The sequence below is a fragment of the Lineus longissimus genome, chromosome 10 (assembly GCF_910592395.1).
Source record: "Lineus longissimus chromosome 10, tnLinLong1.2, whole genome shotgun sequence".
NCBI classification, from domain to species: Eukaryota; Metazoa; Nemertea; class Pilidiophora; order Heteronemertea; family Lineidae; genus Lineus; species Lineus longissimus.
Genome location: NC_088317.1, coordinates 11859909 through 11875294, shown reverse-complemented (window position 1 = coordinate 11875294; position 15386 = coordinate 11859909). Strand labels below are relative to the sequence as shown.

General features: G+C 40.4%; 1 protein-coding gene across 5 annotated transcripts in view; it reads left to right on the top strand.

Annotated features, from left to right (window-relative positions):
- LOC135494754 (TELO2-interacting protein 1 homolog) overlaps positions 1 to 15386 on the top strand; it is a 412060-nt gene that overhangs the window by 146009 nt on the left and 250665 nt on the right. For all 5 annotated transcript variants that reach the window (XR_010448433.1, XR_010448431.1, XR_010448432.1 and 2 more), the window contains exons 13-18: positions 1214 to 1379; positions 2117 to 2339; positions 2757 to 2893; positions 3492 to 3657; positions 4848 to 4955; positions 15070 to 15204. Coding sequence is in view for 2 of the 5 variants with exons in the window: in XM_064783023.1 (XP_064639093.1) it covers positions 1214 to 1379; positions 2117 to 2339; positions 2757 to 2893; positions 3492 to 3657; positions 4848 to 4955; positions 15070 to 15204 (935 nt within the window). In the remaining 3 variants the exon portion in view is untranslated. The remainder of the gene's footprint in view (positions 1 to 1213; positions 1380 to 2116; positions 2340 to 2756; positions 2894 to 3491; positions 3658 to 4847; positions 4956 to 15069; positions 15205 to 15386) is intronic.

Here is a 15386-nt window from a genome sequence, read left to right as displayed (position 1 = left end):
AATTATTTCTTAACTTCTTGCCCGATTGCCACCAATTTGATATCATGGGTACATCTAACCACCATACAGTATATGTCACACAGGTTTGTAATTTGACCTTCTTGTCAAGGTCACAGAGGTCAAATGGCGTAAATTCGCCGTCAGGCCGTAACTATGGCACGTTTCTTAACAGCAATGACTATTGATCACAAATTAAGTACACATGTACCCCTTGGTCAGGTGATCTTAGGTACCGAAGTTTGGTGCAATCTGATTTGCCGTTTGGCCTCCAGGGAGGGGGCCAAATCCTAAATTCTTCAAAATGCCATTATTCCTAGCAATGACTTGCCCGATTGGCACCAATTTTATATCATAGGTACATCTAATTCTAACAACCATTCAATGTGTCACCTGGGTCTTCTTTGATTTGACCTACTTTTCAAGGTCACAGAGGTCGAATGTACTGTAAATTGGCCATTTTGGGGAAATTGTAATTGCTTGGACCTACATCAAACCTAACACTACATGACACAATACCATGCTCTTTATCCATCTTTCCTCCACATGAGGTGAGCACAATGGCCCTGGCCATTTCATTTTGTAAGCAGGCGTCGCTCGCGCAAACTTGTCTTGCATGTTTTTGTGAAAGAGGACATCGAAGAACGCGGTCGCATATCAAAACAGACGTTGCGTGGCGCTCGCAATTGAAGTCTTCATTCAATGTGAACAAGCCGTCTCGAGCGCAACCCAACATCTGTTTTTATATACGACCGCGTTCTTCGACGTCCTCTTTCACAAAAACATGTGAGGCAAGTTTGCGCGAGCGCCACCCAACGTCTATATGTGATACGACCGCTTACAAAAACATGTGAAGACGTCTATTTGAGGTACGACCACGTTCGCCGACGTCCTCTTTCAGAAAAACATGCAAGACAAGTTTGCGCGAGCGACGACCGCTTACAAAAACATGTGAAGACGTCTATTTGAGGCACGACCGCTCGTCGAAAAACATGTAAAGCGCCATCCAACGTCTATTCGAGGTACGACCGCTTTTTTGCGGTTTTCACGGTCAATACAACCCCTCCTGGCCAAATGTGTTCTGCCTACCCAAAGTCACATTCCATTGGTTTTGTCAGTGTTATGTATTGGGGGAATATATTCGCCCTAAACATAACATATTTAGTATCCTCTGTGCTGACTTAGATTCCTCAAAGATTGTTGCTCTTGTTTTAAGGTGATTTGAGCCTGTTAGTTGACTACTTTACGGAACAGATTCTGACTTCTCGCCTGTATCGGAAAGAAGCCATCCTCATCCTGAATGAAATCATCCTGGGTTGCTGTGGGGACCAGACTTGCTCAGATGTTACAGAGGATCAACGCTGTCTCGTGGATACAATAAGGTTGGTGCTGCTTCATCCTCTCGAAACAATTGTTATATATGTTTAACCCTTGCTTTAGGCTTGTACTTACAAAAAATGCATGTACCATATTTCTCAGTTACCCGTTTTCCTATAGATCTAAATGTATGTGGAGCGGTAACCAGTGCATTGTTTTCATGAATTCTATCGGAGTTTTTATTGCCAAACCCCGCCCCATTCCATTTTGTTCTGGACTCTTCAAATTTATTTCTTGACACCTATTACCTGTACCGGTAGACATCTCTGCATTTTGTCAAGGATGGAGGGGAATGTGGCCTACTTGGTTAAACATTTTGAGTTTGTATTTGAATTTAAAAAAGTCCAATTGCGAAATAAATACTAAATATAAATTTCAACATTGCCATTGTGTAGACTGATATACAAATAATATGAAAGTAAGTTTAAATTAATTTGTATTCACAATAACTGCACTACAGCATTGTGTATTAGTGGATTTCTATTTAACTGGACCACAAGTAATTACGAACAGCGTACCCCTTCAAGGTCTTGTTTAAAAAATCGTATAAAATCATATCTCAAGAAATCTTCTCCTTAAATTGAGAGGATCTCCTGTAGCAACTCAATCTTCAAGCCACTTACTCCTGTTATACTATCCTGCGTTCTCCCTTGGATTGAACTCCGGCCCTTTTGCGTAACCAGCAGCTATCAGGCTTCTTAGATAAAAATAATATGTTTCTGAATTTTTTCTCTAATTTCAGTTCTCTGGCTGAGCTGTATATGTCCGATATGCTGTATAATGTTTCCACAGGCATTACAGCCTGGACTGGAACCCTTAAGCCAAGCAGCACGACAGACCTGACTCAGATGTTGGCATGTACAAGTATATCTCCAAAGAGCAACCTCTCACCAACTCTACTCACTATAAACAGCAATATACAGCAAATTTGTCTTCTAGTTGAGGGAATAGCCAACTTTGCAATGGTGAGTAAATTCATCTTGATTAATCTTTTTTTTTTTTGTTACCTTAACTTTAGGGTTCATCCTGAATAGTATCAGCTGACATCCAGTGGGGTCCAGTGAGGTTTAAACTCATCAAAATAAAATATGTTGATAATTAACGAAAAAAGCTTGCCATTTTAGTCCATTTTACTCAATTCGTGAACATTTCACGACGTTTGGGTGTAAGCTAAGGGAGTTCTTGTCCAAAATTACAAGCGTTCGTGACCTACGGTGGCCATCTTTGATTTATGGGAAAATAGGCTTCCCAAGATACTGGATTTAAGACGTTTGTGACTTCATACTATTACTCCCTTATTTCTCACCCCAAAACTACAAAATCAGTAGGAAGTGTGTAAAATTTGTGCAACTAAAGAACACTCAAGAAAAATATTCTGGCAGGTGCTTGGAGGGAGTTTCTCCCCATTAATGATGGTGGTGCTGTACCCACTCCTGGAGAAGCGGGGTGATGACACACTGGCTATCAGTCGGACGGCACTCTATACCATACAGACAATCTGTGATAAAACAGGTTACAGGTGAGCTAGTTTTATGCTATATTTTGAATGTCTTGTTCAAAAGAGACAATCTCTTCAGTGGTAAAAGGATAAAGTCTGGTCGGAAAACAGCCTATTCTGAATGCAATTTGATCAATGGCAGTAATTAAAATGAATCAGCTATGCACAAACATTGGCCAAAGTTCATGAGAACTTTCACCCACATGGTGACCATCGCCAGATTGTTTTTCATCGCCATTCATGCACCTTAGTCTCTAATAAAGATTATAAAATAAAATAAAAAGTTATTTCAACAGTCCAATCCTTAATGTTTTTTGCGCTGTGAGTGGAAACAAGATATTCATTCTGTTAGGCCTAACCCTTGAAGTTGAGGGCGCCACTCGATATTCGTTTCGGATGTTTTGATGAAAGTGCCCCTTTGTAAATTTGCAGGAACTCAGCATGATACAGTGATATTTGACATCTGGCATCTTTTTTCAGAGATTATAAGAGCTTCTTCAAAATGGCGCTAACCAGGTGTATATTATTTGAAGGTGTTTGAAATATCACAGGTGTTTGAAAAACCTGGTTGTTCCTTTTTAGGGCTATTGAGCTAAAACACTACCCATTCAATCTTCAGTTGCATCAGTGACATGATCTGCTCTAACATTGACTATCTCATGCACACCATCTCGCTCAAGATGCGTCACTTCTCGTCCTCCATGAGGGCGCCATTAGTCCTTGGGGTGATGTTTGATCTCTCGGGTCAACAGTTGCTGTCATATCTCAAAGATACTATTCACGAGGTAACTTTTTCTTGCCAATCTGCTAATGCCGTTTGTCTGAAGGTCTTTCCAAATGTATTTGTTGTTTTTTTGTTGAAAAATCAGAAAAGGAAATAATACAAATTATGTGTGGCATTTGAAAAAAGAAACAGGCCAACAAAGTTATGCTGATTGGAGAATATTTATTCTGAGCCGGGCTGTGTGAAATGATGGAATCCCTAAACCTGGCATGAATCTAAATGAGCATGCCTTTTACATACAAACCGCTGAGCTACATGTACGACCTTCTTAATATTCAAATCCTTAGTCTTCTCAATCACTATCAACAAGTTACTATTGAACCCTTTTGCCTCTGTTCATGTGCATAATACATCATATTCATAGCCCCATGACTTAAAATTTTAATTCATCAGCACTTGGTCACACCCTCTCTGAAAATACCAAACATGCTCTGGGAACAGTTCATTTCATATGCAGGTGGTGACACGCTTGAATAGTTTCCACAGTTCATATTACACTGTCAGCACAGGATGGTGCTGGCCGAAAAGTGGTCACGCAGGGAAAGAGTTTTAGCGACGATTCAGCTTTCAGAGGCCATCGAGCCATGTCTCTGACAGCAAGTGAGCACAAAGGGCCCTGCTCATTTGAGCTATCAGACAAATACTGAAAGACTATAATATGCAGCAGGTTTAGTCTGTATCATTAGAGACAGCTGTTATTTTGCCTTCCAACTGGACTGCATGCTTTTGCCTCTTGGCTGGGTTTTCAAAGCCGGGCTCTTCAGTATTTATGTCAATGCTTTTCACGTTGTCGCTGCTATTTTTCGGCAGCTGACAATGGATACAAATAATTTTTCGGCATGTGCTGACAATGGATACAAATAATTAACAAAATAGGTGACTTTATATCAGAGTGCCGAAACTACTCATTATTGTCACCATCTATAATATTAGGATGAAACTAATATTCCCTGTGAGCTTTTGGCACATTTAGAGAGGGTGTGACCAAGTGCTGGTGAATTAACATATTACTAAGGCATGACGGATGTGCTATGTACATTTTCCGCACATCATTGGGTCATGCTCATGGCGGGTTAAGAACATCACCCACAGCAAAAGGCTCAATGTGATAAACTGAGATAATTTATTCATTCAAGGATGCTTTTGAATAACCAGGCCTGGTGTTAGAACTCTGCATTCAATTTTTTACAGGTTTTCCTCTGCCTTGATGATCACCATGGAGAGGATGCATTCCTGCTTATGAGAGTCTTGGCTAAACTCATCTCTGCAATCAATCGTTGGTATGGTATGAATCTAACAGTAAGTGATTTATCTTGCTTCTCAGGTGCAAGTAGGTCAAGGTCATAAAATCATGTGTGGGTCATTACCTTGACTTTCACTTGTTGTGACCTTGACTCTGACCCTTTTGATATTTCAAGGCCAAGTCTTAAATTTCCTGAGGTTTTCTCATTATTTGCCCTAGACTTTTCAAATATGATATGAGGTCAGCTATAAAATATATGTACATGGTAACAAATGTTTAGGTCAGTGACACCTAATTTTCAGACAGGTCTGTCTAGTTCAGAAAATACTTTATGGGTCGTATCTCAAAAAACCTTCACTCTGTGATCTTCAGATGAATGTCATTGATTCGTCTGATTCATCTGGTGAACATGGTTAACATAGAAATGTGTCAACATCTATCGGGTATCTTTATACAGTAATTCCTCACAGAAGATATTACAGCCAACCAAGAGTCAAAGTGTTTTCAAAGTTTGTAATGCAAAGCAGATGGCAGACTAGAGGCCTAGATGTTGTTTAAGAATCTCCGAGACCACATGACAGGATTTTGTGGCGGTGGCAGTCAAATCATCTAGTGTCTTGCAAACATGTCAATGTGCATTACTTCTATGTCCTTGATCGTGTCCTGATAAATTTTTGGCCAGATCCAATAACCAGTATGACCATCAGGCTGCCATCTTGGAATTAGAATTCCGGACTGTTAGCTGTAGGAGTGGGATGGGAGAGAGGCACCCAATTGATTTTGGCCTTGATCTTCGAGGTGACCAATTTCGGGCCTGATTCCCTTGTTGCCCTTGTCATGGGTAGATTCTGGAAAGAGGTGGGAAACCTGGTTTGTGTTTAAACTTGGGCTGTACCATTGGTGTGGCTTGAGTTGGCAGTTATAACAAACCTGGCCACTTTATCTCAAAATCTCTGATCACTTTCCAAATTAATTATTGTTACATTGTTTAATGTTGCTGTCTACTGCAGTCGGTTAACTATTGGATTGGCTTTTCCGTCAGAAGTATTATTCGTATTATTACTGGCGTTCGGTATGACTTTAGTGGCAATTATGCTTTTAGTAGTGGCCCTAATTCCTTTTGCTGTAATGAACTGTGCATGGGAATACTTCAGAGTCAAATATTCCATTGGGTGTATCCTGTGTGGTGCCACACTGACTACATTACTTGTTTTATCAGTGCCGGGTCTTCCTTCACTCAGCCTCTGTTTTTAATCCATACTTCACAAAATATTTATTGATCCTGGCAAATGATGTAGAGAGAAATCCAGGTCCAAATGTGCCTCTTAAAGTGCTTTTCACCAACGTAAATAGCCTGATGGCTGAGGACGGATATTGGTGCAAGATTAAAATCGGAGAAGATCCATGTAGCATGTATTAGTGAAGCTGGTTGTAACTTAAAAGAAAATGTTATTGGCATTGATGGATATCACGACATTACCTTTAAATTGTATAAAACAAAAGAGCGTGGTCTTCTTATTTACGTACACCAATCCCTGTTATTTGAAAGGCGCTTGGACTTAGAAGGGGGAAACGATGCTTGCCTTTGGCTTGAGATTAATTCAAAACATAATACTTTTCTTGTGGGCCTGTACTACCATTCTCCCTCACAATCTGCAGCAGAGAGGGATGCCTTTCTCTATAACTTGGATCGAGAGGTACAGGCTTCTCTGAAGTGCAAGGCGGATGCCGTTTTAATTGGCAGGGACTTTAACGCTCGCTGTAAAATGTGGTGGGCAGATGATGCTAATACGTGTGAAGGAAATAAGTTGTATGATGTTTCGATTATGCATTCACTAACTCAGCTGATTAATGAACCGACTAGAATTAGCAAGATGTGCCTAGGCTTAATTTTTACAAATTCACCAGGGTTAGTTCTGAATTGGGAGGTGAATTCACCAATCTCATTAGCTGTCACTATCAATACTTCGACTTCATATTGTACTTCACCTGTTACTAAGCGTATTTGGAAATTTTCTGAGGTAGATGTTGTAAGTCTAAATGCGGCTGTCTCGGAATACAACTGGGACGCATTTGGTAACTTGGTAGATACAGACAATGCTACCATCTCTTTCATCACTGCACTAAAGGATATATTTCTTCATCACATTCCGCACTATGACAAAGTGTTAAAGCCTAAAGGTCTGCCATGGTTTCATGGTGGGGTAAAAAAAGCCATCAATAAGAGGAATAAAATGTACAAAAAGATGTTTAAGAACCGGACTGAGGTAAATTATAGAAGCTATAAGGATAGTGCTAGATAAGTTAGTGAGTTAGTGGCTACAGCCAAAAATATTTACCATAATAGACTATGTAATTCACTTGATGTTAATTCATCTGGGAGTAAGAACTACTGGTTATCATCAAGCAACTCCTAGGTAAACGGTTCTGCTCTGGTATTCCCTCATTGGATGTGCCTAATAATATTCTCTCAATGAACAGAGAAAAGGCCCAATTTTTCCTTCAAAGTTTTATGAATAAGTTTCACCCTGGTTATGATGAATCTGTTGTGCTTGATTTCCCGCCTCGCACTCAGTCGGTTGTTGACAACGTTACTATTACCCGAGATGCGGTAAGGAAGCTACTGACTGGCCTTGACCCCTCCAAACAAGGAGGTGAAGATTGTATTACCAACAGAATGCTTAAACTTGTGGCATATTCATTAGATTTACCACTGAGCCGTTTGTTTCAAAGGTTAGTGAACAACGGCTCCTTTCCTCAGTGTTGGAAGGCCGGTATAGTGGTACCCATTTATAAAAATAAAGGTTTAAAGACAAGTCCAGCAAATTACAGACCAGTAACGCTCTTGAATTCACTATCTAAGGTATTTGAATGGCTTATCTATAATGAGATGTTGAAACATCTATTTGACAACGATTTATTGTATAAACACCAATCTGGATTCCTCCCTGGTCATGACACCCAAAATCAGTTAACAGAATTGGTTTATATGATTCTCTCCAACATGGATAACTCTATTGAAACTCGTGGTGTCTTCCTTGATATATCTGGTGCATTTGATTCTGTTCCCCATTATTTGTTAATGAAAAAATTGTATGCATATGGTGTTCAGGGTACTCTTTTGGACTTTATGAGGTCATATTTATCCAACAGATGCCTTCAGGTTAAAATAGAAGGAAGTTTTTCACATCCATCTCCTCCTGGCTTCATAAATTGTGGAGTACCTCAAGGATCTATATTAGGTCCTCTACTTTTTAGCTCACCTCTTAGCAGAGGTGAGCTTATCCCATACCGTGGCGTCCGTCGTCGTCGTCGTCGTCGTCGTCGTCCGTCGTCCGTTAGCAGGGCACGTTTCGTAACTGTTAGAGCTATTGAGTTGAAACTTGGTACACATGTACCCTTATGTAATGACACCTTGGAGACCAAGTTTCGGTTTGATTCGTTTCATGGTTTGGCCACCAGGGGGCCAAACGTTAAAAGTGAAAATATGCAATATCTCCCTTAATAGTAGTCGGGAATTTTTGAAAAAAATATGGTAGGTACTTCTAGCAAAGGTGCATCATATATCCTCCGGGTTTTTGATTTGACCTCCTTTTCAAGGTCACAGAGGTCAAATGGTGTAAATTGGCCGTGAGGATGTAACGATGGCACGTTTCTAAATTGCAATGACTATTGATACCAAATTTGGTACACATTTACCCCCTTAGTCAGGTGATCTCAAGGATTGAAGTTTGGTCCAATATGATTCACCACTTGACCACCAGGGGGCAAAATCCAAAAACCTTAAAAATGTGATTATTCCTTAACTTCTTGCCTGATTGCCACCAATTTTATATTATGGGTACATCTAACCACCATACAGTATATGTCACACAGGTTTTTAATTTGACCTTCTTGTCAAGGTCACAGAGGTCAAATGGCGTAAATTCGCTGTCAGGCCGTAACTATGGCACGTTTCTTAACTTGATTGACTATTGATCACAAATTAAGTACACATGTACCCCTTGGTCAGGTGATCTCAGGTACCGAAGTTTGGTGCGATCTGATTTGCCGTTTGGCCTCCAGGGAGGGGGCCAAATCCTAAATTCTTCAAAATGCCATTATTCCTAGTAATGACTTGCCCGATTGGCACCAATTTTATATCATAGGTACATCTAATTCTAACAACCATTCAATGTGTCACCCGGGTCTCCTTTGATTTGACCTACTTTTCAAGGTCACAGAGGTCGAATGTACTGTAAATTGGCCATTTTGGGGAAATTGTAATTGCTTGGACCTACATCAAACCTAACACTACATGACACAATACCATGCTCTTTATCCATCTTTCCTCCACATGAGGTGAGCACAATGGCCCTGGCCATTTCATTTTAATATACATTAATGACTTGAAGGATGAAGTCTAAAATTGTTGCCTGTATCTATATGCGGATGATAGTAGTTTATTTTACCCAGTAAGACCGGGTGATGACTTAGAACATGTTAACAGACTTATCCAAAGTGATCTCGATGGCTTAGATTCATGGTCAAAAATTTGGAAACTGCTAAAAGTGTTGAAGTAATATTCTACAATGCACGTAGACATTTACGGATACATCCAGACTTATTCTTGAATGGAGGGGTTATTCCTCGGAAAGTTTCACACAAGCACCTTGGGTTCACTTTGGATCAGTGTTTGTTATTTAACGAACACCTAGCTATTGTTATTCAAAAGAGCAATAATATGTTAAACCCTCTTGTAGCTCTAAAAAGAACTGTCCGGTCAAGACACCTTGAAAAAATTTAGATGTCTTATATCCTCCCGCATCTAGATTATGGTGCAGTCATCTTTGACTCGGCTTACCAGGGTCTCCTAGGTCAGTTGGATAAAATTCACTATAGAGCTGCCCTGATCGTCATAAAGTACTCAAGTGTCTTGACTGGATGAGCCTTGAAGACAGAAGGAAGGAAAAGAAAATGGTTTTCATGTATGATTACTCTTCTACTTCTCTGCCACCAACCCTTATCAATTTAGTGCAGTCGTATGTAGATCCAGTTCAAGATCGCAGAATACGCAATGTCAGGCAATTTGTACTCCCTGCTAATACGTCTGTCCGCTTTCGTAAATCTACCATTTCGAGTGCCATCAAAGTTTGGGAAACTGTACCCACGCACATCAAACAAAGTTACACGCGTAATTCTTTTATATTCAAACTCAGAACCTTTTTGAGAGGCAAAGCAGACGTATGTACTACAAAAAGACTGGACTTATCTCGCTCCGAGGAAATAAACCTCAATAAGGTCAAATGTGACCTCCTTTCAAACATCATTTTTAGCTCACCTCTTAGCAGAGGTGAGCTTATCCCATACCGTGGCGTCCGTCGTCCGTCGTCGTCGTCGTCGTCGTCGTCGTCGTCCGTCGTCCGTTAGCAGGGCACGTTTCGTAACTGTTAGAGCTATTGAGTTGAAACTTGGTACACATGTACCCTTATGTAATGACACCTTGGAGACCAAGTTTCGGTCCGATTCGTTTCATGGTTTGGCCACCAGGGGGCCAAACGTTAAAAGTGAAAATATGCAATATCTCCCTTAATAGTAGTCAGGAATTTTTGAAAAAAATATGGTAGGTACTTCTAGCAAAGATACATCATATATCCTCCGGGTTTTTGATTTGACCTCCTTTTCAAGGTCACAGAGGTCAAATGGTGTAAATTAGCCGTTAGGATGTAACGATGGCACGTTTCTAAACTGCAATGACTATTGATACCAAATTTGGTACACATTTACCCCTTAGTCAGGTGATCTCAGGGACCGAAGTTTGGTCCAATATGATTCACCACTTGACCACCAGGGGGCAAAATCCAAAAACCTTAAAAATGTGATTATTCCTTAACTTCTTGCCCGATTGCCACCAATTTGATATGATGGGTACATCTAACCACCATACAGTATATGTCACACAGGTTTTTAATTTGACCTTCTTGTCAAGGTCACAGAGGTCAAATGGCGTAAATTCGCCGTCAGGCCGTAACTATGGCACGTTTCTTAACTGCAATGACTATTGATCACAAATTAAGTACACATGTACCCCTTGGTCAGGTGATCTTAGGTACCGAAGTTTGGTGCGATCTGATTTGCCGTTTGGCCTCCAGGGAGGGGGCCAAATCCTAAATTCTTCAAAATGCCATTATTCCTAGTAATGACTTGCCCGATTGGCACCAATTTTATATCATAGGTACATCTAATTCTAACAACCATTCAATGTGTCACCCGGGTCTTCTTTGATTTGACCTACTTTTCAAGGTCACAGAGGTCGAATGTACTGTAAATTTGCCATTTTGGGGAAATTGTAATTGCTTGGACCTACATCAAACCTAACACTACATGACACAATACCATGCTCTTTATCCATCTTTCCTCCACATGAGGTGAGCACAATGGCCCTGGCCATTTCATTTTACTCATAATTTTGATATTGATCCATCATGTGCCTGTGGTTACAGATCCCAAACAACAAAACACCTCTTCTTACAATGCACTCTTGCTCAAAACATCAGAGCTGGCCTTCTTCAGGACCTTGGACAACTGCCTTCCTTTAATCATGTATTTTTCACTTTAACCCCTTGCGTACCTAGTAGGGACGATATATCGTCCCTATAATTTGTCTCCCGTATACCTAGTAGGGACGATATATCGTGCCTCTACCAACGTTTTAGTATAGAACTCCCGGTACACGTTAGACACTATTGCACGGTGTATTGATGTCCCTGGTGTCTGTAGCAGACTATATTTAGTTTCATTCATCGTTCTAAGATGGCGCTGTGGTTAAATTGGCATGTGTTTGCCGTTACTACACACGAGGCGATTAGCATATAAATTGGCGGTATTACTGCCACAGATACCGCATTGTATTGTGAATAACATGGCGAAACGTGGGCGTGTTGACTTGGCTGCGGCGGTTTCTATGATACTGGAGGACTCACAAGAGTATGTGAGTAGTGAACATGGGGACTGAATACTTGACCTGAAAAAATTGACATTTTTTGAAAAACCAATCACATTCCGATCACTGATCAATCAATAATCGATAGATAATCAATAACCAATAGGCTATCGATTACTGATGAATCAGTGAACAGTATATTGTAGGTCAATCATCAAATAAAGCCAATGATGCTTTGTAATGATCCTAATTCATTGAAAAAACACTGTTGAAAAACGTCGAAAATATCATGTTTGATCAATCAATATCGGTAATCAATCGATATCAGTGATAGACAATAGCCAAAGGTTAGCAACGAGTTCTGCATATCATTTATAGGTTGTAAGTTCATCAATTACAGTTTTATACTTGTTCAAATCAGAAAATCAATAAATTTAGCATAATCAATCAAAAAGTATTGATCATAATTGATTATGGATCACCTCTTACCCAATTGATACCAGGAAACAACACCAATCGATAGCCAAGGTAATCAGCTTTACAAAAATGTATGGTTTTATTAGTCTATGATGAATAATAAAGGAGCTACAATTTTTTTTAAGTATTCATACGCCATTAGGCATAAAACTGGTAAAATATCTCGGTACAGGGCATGCCACTTGCCTCGGTAGCGAAGGGGTTAAACCTAAACCAAAAGCTTGTCATTTTGCTTCATGGGCACCAAGCGTTCCCATGTATAGTCAATCAAAAGATTGTTTCTCGCGCAGCCAAATTTACCGGGGAACTCCTTGGTGTCACTTAGACTTTTTTGTGATTAGACCATATCCACAACTCCGTGGATATGGTCTATTGTTTTTACTGAGCCGATCGCCAGGACCCGCGGGATGTGGTTTTTGACACGTATCTCCGAAACTGCCGCACGGAATGACCTGAAATTTGGTTAGGTTACGTTTCATAACCTGCTAACGAACAACGTGTACTTTATTTTTGCAGCCGTTGCTTACTTTTTTAGTTTTCGGGTGATTTTTGATGAAAATCGCTGGTTCTGAACCGTTCCGGTTAGCACTGCCTCCCGCGTTTTTACCGATTAGGCAAGTTGCTCAACGTTGATCTGTCCCGACCTGAACAGGTGGGAGAATACCCGCTACATGGAAGAGCCAACAGACATTTCGTCTACGCATTCTAGACTGGGTGAGTGTGAATTTTTCGTGATTGTAATCGCCCTCAAATTTGTGTTGAAACACTGCATCAGACAAAATTAACTCATCAGAGGTCAAGAAAAGGATCTTAAGAATATATATTCGCTGTTAGTTTGGGTGATTATAGGGAGCACGTCCATTTTTTGAGGCAAACTTGTCATCCAAAAGTTTCCAGATCCCCGCAATGGCGGATATACATTCATCAAAAAAATTACGAATTCGGGCAAGTTTAATCAAACTGTGCGCCTTAAACACCTAAGAATGTCTCAAAATCACCCAGACTCTACACATGAGATATATCCTCACTGAAAATAATTGCTGAAACCTCGCTTAACGTGTCGCGAGTGCTGAAAGCAACAGTTTTGGAGATCGTTTTTCTGTACATCCTGCTCACTCCTGTAGAAATGTACAGTAAAGCACGTATACACGTGCAGTGTAAATGGACACACGAATGTATACACACCTTCTGAAAATATTGTCAGCAAAGGTGATAAGTGTTTGTTCTAAATTATGACAATGAAATTCATAGACTATTAGCAGGTAGTCAGTGTCTGTTGGTCTGAATAATGAATGATAAAACTTCTGGTGAAGTTAAAATATTTCCTCGCTCTGTTTTACAGCCTGACGGGGATGATCAGCATCTGTTCTGTTCTGCGACCGCATCAGTCACGGATATAGGAGCCTTGACCACGAGGAGCTGATGAGGCAAAGTCGTATAACCATCTTAACCTTGACATCGGTGCAGTGCTGAATTTGCCGTCCGAAGACAAACCAGTATAATATTCCAGCCGTATTTCGTTCTTTTTTACTGTAATACTTTTACTTCAAAAAGACTGAATAAATAAACCTACTGTGGCAGTTAGTTTAAAAAGATATTATTGCATGTTACGTTTTTACTCTTAGTGCTGATCGGTCATACCCCTTGGGCCTGGCCGTAACCTTGCATACTGGTTGTCTCGATGCCGTATGCTATGACCATGTATATATCTACTGGACTGGTTTGTTGCACCATGTCGAAGGAATTTTATGTAGAGATCAAGACACTTCCCTCGCATCACAATCTACACCTCAAAAGAATGGTTTTAAAAATCCTTGCCATGATTCCCGGTTGCCCCTATGTTGTGACCATGCATGCATCAATGGCCTGGGATGTCGCAACCTACACTTCAAAGGAATGCGAAGTCTAAATCACATTTATTTTTTGTCCCCAGGTTGTGACTTTCCTAACAGCAATTGCAGACCATATCCCTGGTGATAGTGTTTTGTCATCTTAAAAATGAGCACCAGGACAAAGCACCAAAAACCTGCCACTTAAGATCAGATCAGAAGTTACCTACGTGGTGCCAGTACCCACAAGTGCATGATTGACACCTAGATCATTTGAAGAAAAAATTGGCAGCAGAACCATGTGTGCATGGAGGGAGGTATTATAATATAAATACTGTGGAGACGCAATGTATTATTGGTCGTCCCAACATTGGGAGCTTTCATCCCCACCAGCCATATCAGATGGCCAACTGGTTTCCCTCACTCGACCAGAAAACTCATCAAAAGATACGAAAGATGTTGAGATTCAGATTACATTTGCTTGTTGTCTGCTGGATTCTGACCATCCATGCTGAGTTGTTGCAGTCCCAGAACCATCGCTAATTCTAGTATTTATGATGCACCTACTGTCACAACCTAATTCAGCTGGTTATTCAGGTTATCTGGTCATATCCTGGTGCAAACCTAATTTCTCAACATGACAAAATACTTTCACCAGGGATATGGTCTGCAATTTGCTGTTAGGCGAATTGCCCAATACTAGTTGTTATTGCTGTTACATAGCTAGTGTGTTTTGGTTTTTTTGTTTTGTTTTTTCCCCTGCGTTTTCTTCCTTTCTTTTTCATATTGCCTTGTGGCTAAAATATAGAATATATGTATGTACCAAACTGTACAGCCAGGGCTGCTAATGTCCCCTTTGGGACCTTAGCCCCGGCTCAATTCATCTTTGTATATTAAATATGTTTTTTGTCATAATAAAAATACAATTCAATCACTTTCCAGGAGTTGACTCGTCCATCCACTGAAACATCTTCTGCAATGGAGCTTGAACAGAAATCATGTCAAACATTGCGCGAGTATTTTTTGGAGTATGACCGACATGCAAAAATAGCAAGAATGGAAAATCTGGATACAGAGGTGAGTCGGTGTTCAAATTTAGATTCTATTTGGTGCATACACATTGTCATGTCCTCTTGAGACCGTTCCTTGTACTAGGTGACACAGAGTGACTCTTGAGACCGTTCCTTGTACTAGGTGACGCAGAGTGACTCTTGAGACTGTTCCTTGTGCTAGGTGACACAGAGTGACTCTTGAGACTG